Source organism: Theropithecus gelada, chromosome 3 (genome assembly GCF_003255815.1).
Source record: "Theropithecus gelada isolate Dixy chromosome 3, Tgel_1.0, whole genome shotgun sequence".
NCBI lineage: Eukaryota > Metazoa > Chordata > Mammalia > Primates > Cercopithecidae > Theropithecus > Theropithecus gelada.
In genome coordinates this window covers 4,101,902-4,120,186 of record NC_037670.1, presented here as the reverse complement: position 1 = coordinate 4,120,186, position 18,285 = coordinate 4,101,902, and the positions used below count along the sequence as shown (strand labels likewise).

At 49.3% G+C, this 18,285-nt stretch overlaps 1 protein-coding gene across 1 annotated transcript in view; it reads left to right on the top strand.

The window, feature by feature from the left end:
* The first annotated feature begins 12,476 nt into the window (after positions 1 to 12,476).
* Positions 12,477 to 18,285, top strand: part of GALNT17 (polypeptide N-acetylgalactosaminyltransferase 17) — a 596,132-nt gene continuing 590,323 nt past the window's right edge. Inside the window, exon 1 of the mRNA XM_025379068.1 lies at positions 12,477 to 13,149. Coding sequence (XP_025234853.1) covers positions 12,912 to 13,149 — 238 coding nt within the window. The 5' untranslated portion in view covers positions 12,477 to 12,911. The remainder of the gene's footprint in view (positions 13,150 to 18,285) is intronic.

Below are 18,285 nucleotides of genomic sequence, written 5' to 3'. Positions count from 1 at the left end.
ATTCTCCTACCTCAGCCTCCCGAGTAACTAGGATCACAGGCATGTGCCACCACTCCCAGCTAATTTTTATAGTTTTAGTAGAGAGGGGTTTTCACCATGTTGACCAGGATGGTCTCAATCTCCTGACCTCATGATCTGCCCACCTCAGCCTCCCAAAGTGCTGGGATTACAGGCATAGCCACCACGCCCAACCAAAATATAGCTTTCAAAACAAACGAGTGAAAAAGGTATCAACCCACTCTGGTTCAGAACTCAAACTCAGACTTCCTGGTTCAAAGCCTGGTTCTTCCACCTATCAGCTGTGAGAGGTCAGCAGGCAACTAAACATCTCCATGCCTCAATTCCCTAATTTGTTAAATGGGCATGATAATAATGATACCTACCTTATATAATTCTTGGGAGGACAAAAATAAATTCATGCATGGGAAGTCTTCAATAGTTAAAGCATGAGGCATAGTAAGCATCTAATGAAATTTGCTTTATTACTTTGTGAGTATATAACTAATTGAAAAGAGGAGTGAGTTTTCTTAAATTAAAAAATGGGGCTGGTCATGATAGCTTATGCCTGTAATCCCAGCACTTTGGGAGGCCAAGACCAGGAGTTTGAGACCAGCGTGGTCAACATAGTGAGACCCCATCTCTAAAATAAAAGAAAGTAGATAATAGTACAGTTGGTACTTAAACATTAAGAGATTGATAAATATACCCATTAGGGAAGGATAAGCTGCTGTAACAAACAGATCACTCAAATTCTGTAGCCTAATGGACAAGAAGTTTATTATTTTCTTAATGGTATAGGATAAGTATTTCTGGTTAGCAAGTGGTTTTCCTCCATGTGGTGTCTCAGGGCCCCAGGATCCCTTTGTCTTGTCATCATCATCTGCATGCCCAAGGCTGGGTTTCAACTTTCAGATTCTAGCACACAGAAAAGGGGAAAAGAAGAACATGAAAGAGGCCTAGAGATATCTGAAAGCTTCTAACCCAGACAGCTCACATTTGACTATAACTAAGTTATACGTTCACTCCTAACAACAAGGGAGACTGGGAAAAGAAGTCTAGCATGTCCCAGGCTTGGATGCACAGGTAGCTGACTCAACGTAAATGAATGAAGTTTGGGAAATACTGGTTTCGAAGTTGGTGGCCAGGGCCCAGGAGCAAGATAGCAAGAAAGGCTTCCCCATGACAGGCAAGGGCCAGTGAATTTTAGGCCCACTGATACTTAATACTGAGTTTTACTTTTCCCCATTCTCCGCTGTAATTGCAGTGATACACTCTGCTCTTACATAAAATCTGTTAACCTACAACTTGCTTGGAGGTGCCTGGGGCAGGAAGAATGGAATTTGACAGAATAATCCCCGCCCCAAAGATACCATTACTCTAATACCCAAGAACCTATGAATATACAGTGTTAGCTTACATGGCAAAAGGGACTTTGCAGATGTGATTAAAACTAAAGACCATGAGATGGGAGATTATCCTAGATTATCCAGGTGGGCCCAATCTAATCACATGAGCCTTCAGCAGAGGAGAATCTTTTCTGGTTGTGATCAGAGAACCGGAGACATGGCAGCGTGAGAAAATTACAGCCTGACATCATTCGCTTTGAAGATGGAGAAAGGGGTCATGAGCCAAGCAAAGTGGGAAGCTTCTAGAAGCCAGAAAAGGAAAGAAAAGATTGTTCCCTGGAACTTCCAGAAAGGAGTACAATCCTGACAACACCTTGATCCTAGCCCAATGCCCTCTGTGTTGGATTTTTGAACTTCAAAACTGTCAGATAACAAATTCATGCAGTTTTAAGCCACTGAGTTGGTGGTAATTTTTCACAGGAACTACAGAAAATTAATACAGGAACCTATGTCCCTGGTTGACAAGAAATGTTAGTGAGGGCTGGGCTTGGTGGTTCACGCCTGTAACCCCAGTGCTTTGGAAGGCCCAGGCTGGAGAATTACTTGAGGACAGGAGTTTCAGCCCAGCCTGGGCAACACAGCAAGAACCAATCTCTACAAAACAAACAAACAAACAAACAAACAAATAAATAATTAGCTGGGCATGGTGGCACATGCCTGTAGTCCCAGCTATTCAAGAGGCTGAGGCAGGAGGACTGCTTGAGTCCAGAAGGTCAAGGCTGCATGAGCTATGATCATACCACTGCATTCTAGCCTGGGTGACAGAGGGAGAACCTGTCTCAAAAAAAATGTTAATGAAGGGAGATGAAGACATGGACAAATGTTGACCAGGCAACCAAAAGTTCTATGGAGTACAGCATGGCAACCACAGTTAGGTGGCTTCCAATCTAGATGAGCTACCTATCTAGGGTAGCAACCCAGATGGGTTGCAAGGGTGAGCAACCCAGAGAATCTCTCCCTTGGAAGTACTTGGAGAGGGCATTGGACTTCCCAAAGCAGCTGAGATGGAGGATATTAAATGGAAGCGTAGCCCATGAGCCTGGGGAACTTGAAGACGATCCATTTACATGTTCTCGGCCATGAATTAAGTTAAAGATGGTCAAGGTAAAATCCCACAAACTTCTATTCATCCCAGAAATTCCACCTGTGCCATGAGAACTCCAGTAACCTTGCTCATTTCCAAAGCACTTGCAGAATGCTACGGGCTGTTCTGAGTGAGCTGTCACAATTATGCTTCCCTGGGTGTTTTCTCCAAACAAGTTGTCCCACTCAGCAAAAATAACTCAAGAAGCTGTAGTTTCAGAGACTACCTCCAGAGGCTTCATGAAACCACTCAGCGTAGCTGGCCTTGAGCCCAAGTCACCACCCATTACAGAGAGGTGGTTCTCCCCTATCAACTAGCAAATATAGAATGAGAAAGACGTTGAGGGTAAACAAATACACATTTATTACAACTTTGGTGTGTAGGTGATGGGATATCTGGTTGTGGACAAAGGAAGTGAAATGAAGCAGAGATCCCCTTTTTTAGGGCCCTGCACTGTCTCCCCAGAAACCTGGACTCCACCCAGAAACCTTTTCAGAAATCCGGACCTGACCTGGACCCCACCAAATGAATCCACTGACAAGCAGACTTCAGATAAGAGGAAACTCAAGACAACTCTAACCAGCATTCTTTTTTCTAAATTTCTTCCTGAGGGGCCTGAAGAAGGTCACATCCACAAGCCAGAGCTAACGCTTTTTTCTGTTGATCCCAAATTTTTAGACACAGCTTGCCTTCTGAACCAATCACAAATCAGAAAGTTTTTGAATCTGCCTATAACCTGTAAGCCCTCACTTCAAGATATTCCACTCTTTTACGCCAAAACCAATGTGTAAGCTCCACGTACTGATGTACAATTTTGTCTGTAGCTTCTGCTTTCCTGAAATGTACAGAGTTTTGCTCTTGTTACCCAGGCTGGAGTGCAATGGTGCGATCTCGGCTTACTGTAACCTCCACCTCTTGGGTTTAAGCGATTCTCCTGCCTCAGCCTCCAGAGTAGCTGGAACTACAGGCGTCGGCCACCGCGCCCAACTAATTTTTTTCTTTTCTTTTTTTTTTTTTTTAGTAGAGATGGGGTTTCACCATGTTGTCCAGGCTGGTCTCAAACTCCTGACCTCAAGTGATCCACCCACCTCAGTCTCCCAAAGTGCTGGGATTATAGGAGTGAGCCACCGTGCCCAACCAACCCATGCCTTTTAAATCCCCTACCTGTGAGCCATTGGGGAGGTCTGGTCTTAAACATGAGCTGCCCTGATTCTCCCTGCTTGATGCTGTGCAAATAAATGACTTCCCTTCCGCCACTGCAAAAACCTCGGTGTGGATGTCTGGACCTTACTATAGCATTGAGTGAGCAGACTCCAATTCGGTTTTATAACAGAAGCTGTATCTAGAAACCCACAAGGAGAGTTCTAGACCTTCAGAAAGAGGATGGAATCAGTGACTAAACAAATAAATGCCTCCAGCTCGTGACCCTGAACATCCATATTTATTCTTGTTAACTGAGAGCAGGAATTGCCAGGCAGGACCAGAACTGTGTGGGGACTGAGTGCGGCCAGGGGGTGTGGGTGAGTATGGAGGGCCCTCTGTAGCTGTTCCCCTTATGAGTGATGTTCCTTTGAGGTTTGAACCCTGGTCATGCCCCTGTCGTTCCCAGATGCCCCACTCAGGCCCGAGTCCTGCTGAACAGGGTCAGCCCAACGCTGCATCTGTGTGGCCTGTGACTAAAAGCTCAGTCTCTTGGCCTCTCCACATACTCACCCCAAAGCAAGCACTGATCCTATTAAGGGTTTATTCATAGCAACAACAGGAAATGGAGAGGCAGTGAAAAGTCAGTGAAAAGTCACCTCCTGTGTTCCTCCTTTTTTCTTTTTTTTTCTACTTAGAATCTTAAAGACACGCAGTCTTCTGGTTCTACAAACCTTTAATACATTTAGAAAAGATGCATACATTGAGTAAAGTAGAGGCTTGCCCCTGAGAAGGACTGGAGTGAGACTCATCTACATTTCAGAAGATCTTTTTTTTTCTTTTCTTTTTTTAAGATCCAGCCTCGCTCTGTCGCCTAGGCTGGAGTGCAGTGGCACAATCTCGGCTCACTGCAGCCCCCACTTCCTGGGTTCAAGCAATTCTTCTGCTTCAGCTTCCTGAGTAGCTGGGACTCCAGGTGCCCACCACCACACCCGGTTAATTTTTGTATTTTTAGTAGAGACGGGGTTTCACTATGTTGTCCAGACTGGTCTCGAACTCTTGGCCTCTACCCGCTTTGGCCTCCCAAGGGGCTGGGCTTACAGGTATGAACATTGTGTCCGGCCTCAGAAGACCTTTTCTAGGCCTAGGCATTGCCAGGCGGGTGGGCCTTGGGAGGAGCATCTGGGATGCTAAATGAAAATAGAGATGAGGCCCAGGAGCAGAAAGGAGGGAAGGGGTGTTCCCCAGGGTAGCTGGTTGGACTAGATCCCTGAAATTGGATGACTGTGGACAACAGAACAGGCACAGAAGAGCCTGTCCTTCAGGGGTAGGCCACGTTGTTTCTCCTGGCTACAATTTAATAACTTTAACATCATGATTTATTTATCATTTGTCTTTCCTAATAGACAATAGCCCCATGGGGGCAGGAAACACGTAGCCACTGTGCCCTGCACAGAACAGCACATGGTAAGCCCTTATTAAGAGTTCAATGGATGAACAGGCACTTAGTAGATTTTAGATACATTGTAGATGATTTCTAGATAAACAGTTGCACCTGTTAGGAGCTCTTTGATAGGGCTCTGCAGAGGACTGGGATTTTAAACTGGGCCTTAAGAGGGTCTGGTTAAAGGGAATCCAACAGTAGAAAGGATGTATTTTAATGAAAATACAACCCTAGGACTGTTATACAACTTGGCTAGTAGGCTTCAACGGCTTTTTCATGGTGGATCTTATCAGGAAAAGATGTGAAACATGTATATTTATTTAAAAATTATTTACCGGCATGACTGTTTGTATTAGTTGCACATACTAGAAGACAGAAGCTCTAATATTTTCTTCCTGTAACCCAATTGGTTGTCTTGCATCCACACTTTTTTTTTTTTTTTGAAGCAGAGTCTTGCTCTGTCACCCAGGAGTGCAGTGGTGCAATCCCGGCTCACTGCAACCTCTGCCTCCCTGAGTTCGAGTGATTGTCTTGCTTTGCATCCTGAGTAGCTGAGACTACAGGTGTGCACCACGACATCCTGCTCATTTTTTGTATGTTTTCAGTAGAGATGTGGTTCACCGTGTTGGCCAGGGTGGTCTGGAACTCCTCGCCTCAAGTGATCTGCCCACCTCGGCCTCGAAAAGTCCTGGGATTATAGGCATGAGCCACCGCGCCTGGACTTGTACTTACACTTTGCAAACCACTCGTGCTGGCTGATGACATCTTGGTCACAGAAAGTGACCTGGGGTACAGGAAGTATGGCCTAAGTCTCAAAGACAGGTGGATTCCGATGCTTGTTTTCGCCAACTGCTGGCCTTTCTCAGTTGTAGTAATTTTTTTTTTCTTTTTTAGGGTGAGCATCTCACTCTGTTGCCCAGGCTGGAGTGCAGCGGTGCAACCATAGCTCACTACAGCCTTAAACTCTGGGTCTCAAGCAATCATCCTGCTCAGCCTCCAAGCAGCTGAGGCTACAGCAGTGTGCCACTATGCCTGGCTAAATTTTTTATTTTTATTTTTGCAGAGATGGGGTCTTGCTATGTTGCTCAGTCTTTTTTTTTTTTTTTTCCTTTTTTTGAGGCAGAGTCTTGCTCTGTCCCCCAGGCTGGAGAGTAGTGGCAAGGTCTTGACTCCCCCCTGAATCCTGGATTCAAGCAATTCTCCTGCCTCAACCTCCCATATAGCTGGGACTCCAGGCGTGTGCCACCACGCCTGGCTAATCTTGTGTATTTTTAGTACAGATGGGGTTTCACCATGTTGACCAGGCTGGTCTCGAACTCCTGACCTCAGGTGATCCACCCATGTTGGCCTCCCAAAGTGCTGGGATTACAGGTATGAGACACCACGTCTGGCCTCAGACTGGTCTTGAATTTCCACCCTGAAGAGATTCTCCCGCCTCAGCCTCCCAAAGTGCTTAGACTGCAGGCGTGAGCCACTATGTCTGGCCAATTGTAGCAACTTTAATAATAACCATAGCTATTAGGTTGGTGCAACAGTAATTGTGGCTTCTGCCATGAAAAGTGATGACAAAAACCGCAATTACTGTTGCACCAATGTAATGATACTTATTGAGTGCATAGAGGCTGAAATTCTAACAGACAATGGCCAGGCCATATGTGACAATAGAACTCTGACCGGATGACTGGGAATGGTGACTCATGCTTGTACTCACAGCACTTTGGGAGGCCAAGGCGGGTGGATTGCTTGAGTCCAGGAGTCTGAGGCCAGCCTGGGCAACACAGTGAAGCCCACCTCTACTAAAAATACAAAAATTAGCTGGGCACAGTGGTGGGCACTGGTGGTCCCAGCTACTTGGGAGGCTGAGGTGGGAGATCCCTTGAGCCTAGAAGGTTGAGGCTGCAGTCAGCCAAGATTGTGCCACTGCACTCCAGCCTAGGCAACAGAGTGAGACCCTGTCTCAAAAAAAAAAAAAAAAAAAGAACTCTGACCCGAAACCTCTGGGGCAAGTGGCTCCACATGGCCAGGACATGGCTGCCAGCTTCTCAGATTTTTGCCCAATTTTCAACTTTGAACCAACCAACTGAAAGCGAAATATGTCCTCCTTACTGATCCCATGGATACCCTGCTTCTATGTTAGCTCACCTCCCGCTTCCCCAGACTAGCAGCCTTCAATCAGGGTGCACTTGTCCCTTTCACGCCCCAGAAGCTTTTCTTTTTCTTTTCTTTCTTGTTTTATTTTTTGAGACAGAATCTCACTCTGTCGCCCAGGCTGTAGTGCTGTAGCGCAATCTCGGTCCACTGCAATCTCTGTCTCCCAGGTTCAAGTAATTCTTTTGCTTTAGCCTTTCTAGTAGCCGGGAGGTGTCCCACCACGCCCAGCTAATTTTTGTATTTTTAGCAGAGATGGGGTTTCACCATATTAGCCAGGCTGGTCTCAAACTCCTGACCTCAGGTGATCTGCCCACCTTGGCCTCCCAAAGTGCTGGGATTTCAGGCGTGAGCCACCTCACTGAGCACCCAGAAGCTTTTCTTTTCTTTCCTCTGCCTGCCTTCAAGTTTCCACCCTATGCAAGCGATGATGGCTGACTCCCTTGCAATAGCAAGGTCAGAATAGATAGCCTTTGCTTGTCCTCACTTGGGTGGTCTTTGCTTATTTTCATGGTGCTTATTAGGTGCCTAGCACTGAGCTAAGTAATTTACATGTATTAGCTCATTTATGCTTGCAACTTCAAGAGGTAGGATTATGGATATTATTCCTGTTTGACAGCTGGAAAAAGAAAAACAGATAATGCCCAAAGAAGTGAGGTAACTTGCTCAAGGTCACACAACAGATTCAATGGTGAGGCTAGGCTGATGCATGTACAATGTCTGACACACAATACCTAGGCACTGAGCACACTCAACACAGCTTGGTCTCTCCCTGTTTATTTACCTCCCCTGTAAGCTCGCCACCACTGCTACACTGTGAATTCTTGAAGCGGGGAGGTAGATTCATGTCTTTTTGTTTCCTCCTTAAAAAACATCTGCAGCTGGGCGTGCTGGCTCACGCCTGTAATCCCAGCACTTTGGGAGGCCGAGGTGGGCGGATCACCTGAGGTCAGGAGTTCGAGACCAGCCTGACCAACATGCAGAAACCCTGCCTCTACTAAAAAAATACAAAATTTAGCCTGGTGTGGTGGCATGTGCCTGTAATCCCAGCCAGTCGGGAGGCTGAGGCAAGAGAATTGCTCGAACCCGGGAGGCAGAGGTTGCGGTGAGCCGAGATCATGCCATTGCACTCCAGCCTGGGCTACAAGAGTGAAACTCCGTCTAAAAAACAAAACAAAACAAAACCCTGCAGGTAGGAGGCCATAATCGTAAAAGGATTAAAATAGGAACAGAAAACCAATTACTGCATGTTTTCATTTATAAGTGGGCGCTAGACATTGAGTACGTGTGGACATCAAGATGGGGACAATGGACACTGGGGGCTACTACAAGGGTGGGGGGAGGGGAGTATGGGTTGAAAAACTGCCAACCAGGCACAGTGGCTCACTCTTGTAATCTCAGCACTTTGGGAGGCCGAGGCGGGCAGACCACCTGAGTTCAGAAGTTGGAGACCAGCCTGGCCAACATGGCGAAACCCCATTTCTATTAAAAATGCAAAAATTAGCCAGGCGTGGTGGCCCTGCCTCTAATCCAGCTGCTTGGGAGGCTGAGGCAGAAGAATCGCTTGAACCCAGGAGGTGGAGTTTGCAGTGAGCCCAGATCACGCCATTACACTCCAGCCTGGGCAACAGCAAGACTGTCTCAAAAACAAACAAAAAGAAAACTACCTATTGGTTACTATGCTCATTAGTACCTGGGTGATGGAATCCATACCCCAAACCTCAGCATCACACAATATACTCATGTAACAAACCTGCACACCACACATACCCTCTGTATCTAAAGTAAAAGTTGGAATTATAACAGCAAAAACTCCCATATCTTTTGCAATGCTCAGGGTTTTATGAGAGTGATGGCTTTGCCTCACCAGTTCTAACAAGAATAAATGGGTTGGCCAAACCTCTGTAGAGAGATGAGTCCCTGGTTTCCCTTGGCGAAACTCCAAGTATTTTAACTCCTGTAATGGACTCAGATGAGATGTGATACATTTTTAACACGCAGAGTGGACAGAGTCATGTCAAAGGTATATGTTATTTGAACCATGGTTGAGTGAAAAATGTATTTGAAATAAAAAGTCCTTGCACAGAAATACTATTGGTCTGTTTCCTTTTAGTTTGCTCAACCAATCAACCAACCAAAGAAACTCTTTTGATAAAGCTTTTGTAGTTAAACTGAGTTTTATGATTGGGAAAGGTTTTGGGTGCCATCCAAGATAAATTTCTTCTTTTAAAGTCAAGAACAGATTTATTCTTTGGTGACCAAAAAGGGACTAGAACGCAGACCTTATGGCTAGCAGACCACACAGCCACTGAAGTGTAATTTTGTTGGTTTCAGAAGCAGCTGGTATATAATAAACGTTTAGTTGATTATGTTTTTGCATATATAACGTGTGCTAGGCAGGTCCTTAAACTTTTAGGGTCATTGACTATTTTGAGAATCTGATGAAACTTACAGGTCTTTTCCCCAGAAAAAAATGTCTATGTAACATGCAGATACATTTTTGCATCTGACTGAGGGCCATTCATGAACTCCTGAAGTCTAGCTAGGGTGAGGTGTCTCTAGGGAGAGGAGTTGGCTAGTACATGGAATAGTGGTTTTGAGTAGAATCAAAGGCCCAGGTAAGGTCAGACACCACCAACTGGAAATGTCTGCAGGCCTTGAGATGATGGGGTTTTCCCTGGATAGACTTGCTCTTGCCTTTGTTCTTGGGTTGAGAAAGAAGAAGGTGAAGTTGATTCAGAGTTGGGGATTACTACTGGGCTGGGGCAGTGGAAAAACGTGATAGACATGTGCATGATCCTTAATAGCAGGTGCTATTAGGAATGTGTTTGAAATAAATGAGTAACCATGAACTCCAGGAAGAGGAGGGAAGAAACTCCAGAGGGGATAGAGAGGCATAGATACCTGGGAAGCAGAAGGAAGTTGTTACCTGAAAAATATGTTTGGAGTTGAGAATGGGAGAGGTAAAAAGCTAGGGAACAGTAATAACAGGCTGGGATTTTAGTGCAGGACTGCAGGAGTGGAATGCTTCTCTGTGCATGCAGCGTTCAGGATGTGGCCATGACAGTGGGTCACTCATTGAGTATAGTGTCCAGTGTCATTTTTGAACACAGAAGCTGTCCAGAATGCGTGCAGGAGCTGGGAGGAGGCGCCTGGAGGATGCATGATAAAGCCAATGGTTAATTTGGATCTGGGACCTCTCTGACTTTAGAGAAAGCACAGAAATCTCTCTGAAGTTGAAATTTGCCTGGAAACTTCTCGATTACTCTGAGGCTGTTTCCTCTACTTTGTTTCCTGTTTCCCATTCCCAAATACGCACATGCTTGAGAGTCAGCCTCAAGCACGTACTTAGAGCCACTTACTGCTGCTTGGGCACCCTAACCCAATGCCTCAGCCTCCCTGGCTTCAGTCCTGCGGCTGAGTGAATGTTCAAAAATTATTTTTGCAGAAGCTTCCATTGATTGTGCTAGTTCCATCTGTAGTGTGGTTATAACAACACCCAACTCAACTGGATACTCCGTGAGATGCTCAGTAACCCAAGTTTCTTCCCACACAGCCTCTGTCTTGCCCAACATGTGTGGCTAAAAATCATCCCTTGTGCCTTTTTCATTTAACTGTTTTGTGTCCACTTTCAGGTAGATTATACAAAGCATGCGCCCTGAGGATCCGATTGCAACCAGGCACAGAGTTCCAAGGGAATGAAATAAAAAGACTATTTTTTTTGCATGTGCATTTCTGTGTTAAAAATCAAAACTTAATACATAAGCAAAAACAAAACAAGAAACCAAGCCCCAGAAAAAAAAAAGCAAAACAAAAACTGTAATGAGATCAAAATGATGAGGGGAAAACGACCAGCTCCGTCTAGCTTTGCTGCCCGATTTTTATTAGTTGGCGGCCTGATTTCTATTTTAGACCCAAGGAATTAAATGGATCAGCCAGGGGGGTTTGAATTCCAGTATTTCGAGTTCCTGGGTTTTGGGAAGAAGAAGAGGTAGTGGAAAACCAGTAGCCAAATCAATATGCTTCTTATAATAAAATTTGAACAGAGCTGTGGGTGGGCCTAGAAGCAGTGACTGGGTAGGTCAGAATTCTTGTCCGCAGGGAATCCCCCCAAGCCCGCTCACGCCCGGCCTGGCTCCGAAAGTCTCAGAATCCGAGTCTCCAGGCCAGATTTTCCCTCTAGCCATTCCTGGCCACGCAGCGCGGAGCCGCGAGCACACAGAGAAGGATGTCTTCATCGCCAACCGGGATGGAACGAACCCGCCCGCTCGGGGAGTACTGAGAACTAAAGGGTCCCTCCAGCGCCGGCCGCAGCCAGCATGCCTTGACTGCCTCCATCCCGCGCGGTCCCCACTCTCCAGGCGCCCCCGCCCTGCCCGGGTGCGCGCGCACGAGCCGGCAAGCCGGGGAGCTGTGCGCTCGGCAGCCTGCGGGCGGCGGCGGCCGACAGCCTCGCGGGGACAGGGCGGCCAGGGGCGGCGGAGGAGGAGCTGGCGCCGCCGCCGCTCCCCTCGGGCCGCGCTCCGCCCTCCGCCGCCACCTGCGCGTCCCCTCAGGGCTCCCCAGCTCAGGGGCTGTGTGGCTCTCGGTGCCGCAGCGGCGGTGTCACTGCGTCCGCCAATTGGGAGACTCGGCGTTTGGCTCCCGGGGGCGCGGGACGAGCCGCGCAGCCGGATCTGGCGAGCGGAGGGTGATACGGCGCGCGTCCCTCCCTGCCGCGCGTCCCTCCCCGCCGCGCTCCCCCGCGGCGTTGTCGGAGGGGGTAGAGAACTGCTGTGACTTTTGAGGTCCGACTCCTTCCGGCCAGCCTCGCGACGCGCCAGCTCCGAGACAGGCCAGTGCGCCCTGCAGGCCCCGAAGGCTCTTGGCGCGGTTTGGGGGCTTGGAACGTGTCCGGCAGCCGGCGGCGCTGAGCGCGCTGGTGAGTTTGCCGGCGAGGTGGGGTAGACCCCGCGCGGGGGGGGGGCGGAGAGGACGTCGCGCTCGGCCCCTCGCCCGCCCCCTAGTGTTGCCCCCACTTTGAGAGTAATTGAGACTTGAGCGTGACTGCGGAGCCTCGAGGATGCGGGCGCCCCGCGCGAGCTTCCCCTCTGCCCGGCGCGCTGAAGCGGGTCGGTGAGCGGAACAAAGGCGCCAGCCAGGGGGAGCGGGTCCTCTGCTGAAGAGCGCGGGTGGCGCGCCGCGACGGCCGCCTGCGGGCGAGGGTGGAGGCTGTGCGGCCCCAGGCGCAGCGCGCTCCGCCGTGGGCGGGCGGCGATCCCTGAGCCCGGCACCTGCGCGCCGCTCCCTCTGCGCCTCCCGGGCGGCCCCGCCTGCTGGCTCCGGAGTCCGCGGCGCCGGCAGCTAGAGGTCCAGAGGCGAACCCCTTGCTCGTGCAGAAGAGAGACCCCGAAGTCCCTGGCCTTTCCCCGAGACGCCTGGAAGGGGCCGTGCGCCGTGGACTGAGTAGGCGTCTCGGGGAGCACTTCTGAAGAGCGGGGTCTTCCGTGTGAGCGATTCCGCGCTCCCCACGACCGTTCCGTCCTCCCAGCTGTCTCCGCCGCCCGAGCATCCTTGAGGTGGGGCGGGCAGGGGCTTGGATCCCTGCCGGCCGTCTGGTGTGTGAGGCTTGCACGGCCCCTGGCTGCCCCGCGCCTCGCCGGAGCCCCAGGGGGCGCGGGTCCGGGGCGAGGGCCGGCTGGGCTGTTTGATGGCTTCACTGAGAAGAGTCAAAGTGCTGCTGGTGTTGAACTTGATCGCGGTAGCCGGCTTCGTGCTCTTCCTGGCCAAGTGCCGGCCCATCGCGGTGCGCAGCGGAGACGCCTTCCACGAGATCCGGCCGCGCGCCGAGGTGGCCAACCTCAGCGCGCACAGCGCCAGCCCCATCCAGGATGCGGTCCTGAAGCGCCTGTCGCTGCTGGAGGACATCGTGTACCGGCAGCTGAATGGTAAGGACGCACGCCGGCGCCTCCGGGGCTCGGCGCGGGCGGGCCGGGCACAGAGTGAGCCCCGGGGTTCCTGCGCGCTGCGCGCTGTGTCTGGGAGCCGGCACATCCTGGCTCCCGCGCTCTCCATCTTACTCTTCCTGCCCCATCTCGGGCAGATGGCCGGGGCTGCCGGAAAGAACAACTTGCCTGATTCTTTTCCGTGCCCCACCTGCAAGTTTGGTTTTATCCTGGAAACATGTCAGTACAGTTGGCTCCGGGTCCCCGCGTGCGGACTGGAAATCATTCCCTGGCGACTCCAGCCCGAGCGCAGAAACTAGTGTAGCGGCCAAATGGGACTGGAGGCACGCGGGCAGACGTGTAGGAGGAAATAGTTTTAGAGCCCAGCGTTTGGTGGGTGAATAGGGAGCGGGGAGATTGGAGGGCTTAGATGTCTGCAGACAAAGGCAAGGCCCCAGGTCGCAGAGCTAATGCGCTTCGGTAGTATATCGGAGGAATATGCCATCTCTCTATGAGGTGAGCTGCTTAGCTAAGAATGAGGACTCCTCCCTTCCCGCTTCCTTTGTTTCTCCTTGGGGGCTGCGGAGGGGCGATTGTTAAAAGTTCAAGGTGGGCCTGGGAAGTTTCCAGAATGTAGCAAAGCGAGATGTGGCATCCCATTAGTGACAATTGTCAGAATCTGTGCCATCTAAAATGTTGTCCTCAGTACTTCAGGAGAAGAGGGAGAATTTTTATGTGCTCTCGTCACACCTGGGCCAGGTCATTGGACACTTGCTGTCCCCAAAGTCGGAGTGAGTGTTACCTACCTGAGTACAGGCAGGTTTCCAGGACTCGTGGGGTTATCCAAGCAGATACATACTTAGGTACAGACTGCCTCCTCCCTTTCTGAGCTGCTAACTCATGTTCTCAAACGAACTGCAGATAATCACGCAGATCGTGATAATAATAACTGATGGAATTCTTACTGTGTGCCAGAGGCGTGCAAAGACATTACAAGTGCATTATCTCACTGTATGTTCACATCTGTCCAGCGAGACTCCACCCATCCCCAGAGGGGAAATGAGAAAAAGAAGCGAGGCGAGGTTAACTAAGTTGCCCTGTGTTAAATAAGGTATAACTGCGCCCCAAACCGCTGTAATAGGAATAATAATAGAGATTGGAGTCAGAACCCTGTGTCTGGTTGACCACAGAGCCTGTGCTCTTGACCCCATAGGCACAAACTTCTATCCATGGTTTCCCCCTAAGTGAAAGGAGTATTAGGTTTGTTGAAAACAAAAATATGTGGACTTGCAACTATAGACGTATACCTTCTCACATGGGAGGGTCAGGCTCAGCTGTCTTCACCGTGGTGGCAGGGGGCAGGGAGAAGGAGGATGGCAGATGGTTCTCTTCCTGCTCACCAGTGGTCCCTGCTGGGTACTCGGCGGAGGGATGGGGTGAAGGGAGAGGGGAGGTCAGATATCTGAGCAGGTGAAAGGATGCTGCGGTCTTCTCAATGCCATTTGACAGGTATCCAGGGGATGCCTTGAACTTACAGGGTATATGGCCTGGCTGTCAGGGTAGCCCACGAAAGTTATGCGGAAGCTCTTCTCTCAAGTGTCTGAAATATGGCACAGAATGCAATAAAAACTAATAGTTCATTTCTGGAGGAATCAGAAACTTACGGGGTGACTTATAATTTGGGATAGATTCCTGCCGTAGACATACCCATAGGAACTTCAAAGGATAACCTGGTTTCCCTCACTCATCAGGCTTTTCTCAGGGACACAGGTTATTTTAGTATCAGTTTCTTTGTTTTATGTTTTCCTTTTTTTTTTTTTTTTTTTTTGTGAGACAGGGTCTTCTTGCTCTGTCACTCAGGCTGGAGTGCAGTGGTGCAGTCACAGCTCACTGCCGCTTCGAACTCCTGGGCTCAAGTCATCCTCCGGCCTCAGCCTCCCAAGTAGCTGGGTCTACAGATGTGCATCACCACACCCTGCTAATTTTTTAATTTTTTGCAGAGACAGGGTCTTGCTAGGTTGGCCAGGCTGGTCTCAAACTCTTGGCTTCAAGCAGTCCTCCCGCCTGGGCCTCCCAAAGTGTTGGGATGACAGGAGTGAGCCACCATGCCTGGCCCCAGTATTAGTTTCAATTAGGAGCACTAAATGTTATATAGCTGTACCCGAAACTTCCCTCATAGGAATAATAAAATTCTATAATAATAACTGATGGAATTCTTGCTGTGTGCCAGATGGGTGCGAAGACATTACAAGTGCATTATCTCACTGTATGTTCACATCTGTCCAGAGAAGCTCCACCCATCCCCAGATGAGAAATGAGAACACTAGGTGAAGGAAGGTTAGGAGGCTACTTTCTACATGTCACAGACTTACATGAACCCACTGAGCCTTTACAATGACCTGCGAGATGGGTGCTCTGACACCCACCTGAACAACGTGCTCACAGTCACCTGGCTAGTGAGTGTCAGAGCTGGGAATTGAAGCTGGAATGTCAGGCTCCAGAATGGAGGTTCTTAGCTCCTGCACTAGTGTCTCGATCTTCAGCGTGTGCATCACAATCACTGAAGAGCCCTTTAAGACAGATTTCTGGGTCTCCCGTCCCGGTCTGGGTCTGGGGTGGGGGCTGAGAATTTGCCTTTCTAACAAACTTGGGACACGGCCCTTGACCCATTGCCTGGCACTCTGCTGCCTACATCAAACAGAGTAAAGGTAGAAAACCCATCCGACCTCCAAAGCCAGCTCGTTTCGAGGACTTAAGCTGAGAGCTTGCTTCAGATCGGCTGGCATCTGGCTTCCTTCTCTGTGGTCTTCTGCCCTGTAAACAGTTCCTGGGCTGGTGGAGTCAGGTGCTGTGGGGCGGGAAGGCTGAGTTTTCCTGACTTGTAAGTGGGCAGCAAGGCCAAGTTGAAAGCTTTTCCTGGGCAAGCTAAGAATGCAAGCTGCGACTAGGCAGATGTCATCGGCCTGACTGCCTAGTGTCATTTGCGGTGACATGAAGCCTGCAGGAAAAGAGCAGGGAAAAATTGTGAAATATAGGGGACTCTTCCTATCTCCACCTGGCCCCTCAAGCACCTTCATCCTCTGCCGGCGTGTCCCATCTGTTGATGTTCTCCACCTGCTGCAGTGGGAGGCTGCGGTGAGAAGGCAAAGGGCTCCTAGTGCCTGGGGAGACACGTGTTCTCTTGCTCTGCAGCCGGTCTTCATTCATTGCTCCCGAGGGTGGAGAAGGAAACCTTGACCTTAATGTTCTTTATTCCTTTGGAATTAATGGAGAGACTGCTAGAGCTGGTGCACTGTGCATGTAAGAGGGCCAAGGCCACTTGGTACAGAGTGGGAGCCGGGCATTTTAAAGGTTGTTCAAGTTTCTTAAATCTTTCTCGTGGACCCCTGTGAAGTCCAAGCAGGTGGGATTTATGGAGGGCTCTACCTCCTCCTGGCTGCTGCTGCTTTTTTTTTTTTGAGATGGAGTCTTGCTCTGTTGCCGAGCTGGAGTGCAGTGGTGAGCTCTCCGCTCACTGCAGTCTCCGCCTCCTGGGTTCAAGCGACTTTCCTGCCTCAGCTCCCAAGTATCTGGGACTACAGGCGCCCACCACCACGCCTGGCTAATTTTTGTTTTTAGTAGAGATGGGGTTTTGCCATGTTGGCCAGACTGGTCTTGAGCTCCTGACCTCAAGTGATCTGCCCGCCTCGGCCTCCCAAAGTGCTGAGATAACAGGCGTGAGCCACTGTGCCCTGCCTATAGGCTTCTTTTTTTTTTTTTTTTTTTTTTTTTTTTTTTTGAGACAGAGTCTCACTCTGTTACTCAGGCCGGAGTGTAGTGATGCAATCATAGCTCATTGCAACCTCTACTTCCCGGGCTCAAGTGATCCTCCCACCTCAGGCTCCCTAGTAGCAGGAGCTACAAGTACGTGCTACCATGCCTAACAAATTTTTTGTAGAGATGGGGTTCTGCCAAGTTGCCAGGGCTGGTTTCAAACTCCTGGGTTCAAGTGATCCCCACCCCACTCCATTTCATCCCCCTCCCCACCCCCGGCCTTGGCCTCCCAAAGTGCTGAGATTAGAGGTGTGAGCCACAGCGCCTTGACCATAGGCCTTTTAAGGGCGGGAACCATATTTTTGACTTTTAATACCACCTCCATCCCTCATCACACCACAGCCCCTTGCACTTAATGGGGCACTTAAGGTTTATTGGTTGATCAAGTTGTTGGGAACTAGTTTGAGGAGGTAAGTGATGGCCAGATAGGAAATAACCTCAAGGCTGTAAAGGCTGGGTTGGGTTGGATGGATGTGGAGAGGAGTAGGGGCTGGGAGGACTCAGCTAGAGAGACTGAGTGTGAGAAAGCCATCTTGCCTGCGCCATCTTGTGGCTCCTCTAGTCTTCATCTTCCTGACTGAAGAGAACGAGATCCTTCGAGGCCCTCGGACGAAGGCCCTCGGAAGTGAGCCAGGTTAGGAATCGGCAAGTTTCAGCGTGTTTTTGTTAAATGTATGATTTCATAACGTGAATATGGCTTTATAGTTAACCCTTGAACAATGCAGAGGTTAGCGACGCCAACCCTTGCACAGTCAAAAATCCAAGTATAATTTTTGACTCCCCCAGAACTTAACTATTAATAGCCTACTGTTGACCAGAAGGCTAACTGGTAACATAAGCAGTTGATTAACACTTATTTTCTACGTTGTGTGTATTATACACTGTATTCTTATAAAAAGTAAGTTAAAGAGAAGGAAATATTAAGAAAATTGTATAGGCTGGGCGCATTGGCTCATGCCTGTAAAATCCCTGTACTATGGGAAGCTGAAGTGAGAAGATCAGTTGAGGCCAGGAATTTGAGACAAACCTGGGCAACATAGCAAGATCTCATCTTTACAAAAATCAGCCGGGCATGGTGGTGCACACCTGTGGTCCCAGCTCTTCAGGAAGCTGAGGTGGGAGGATGTTTTGAGCCTAGGAGTTCGAGGCTACAGTGAGCTATGATTGTACCACTGCTCTCCAGCCTTCTGGCTCAAAAGAAAAATAAAAAATCATGTGGAAGGAAAATATATTTACTATTAATTGAGTAGAAGTGGATTATTGTAAAGGTCTTCATCCTGGTCGTCTTCACATTGAGTAGGCTGAGGAGGAGGAAGGGTTGGTCTT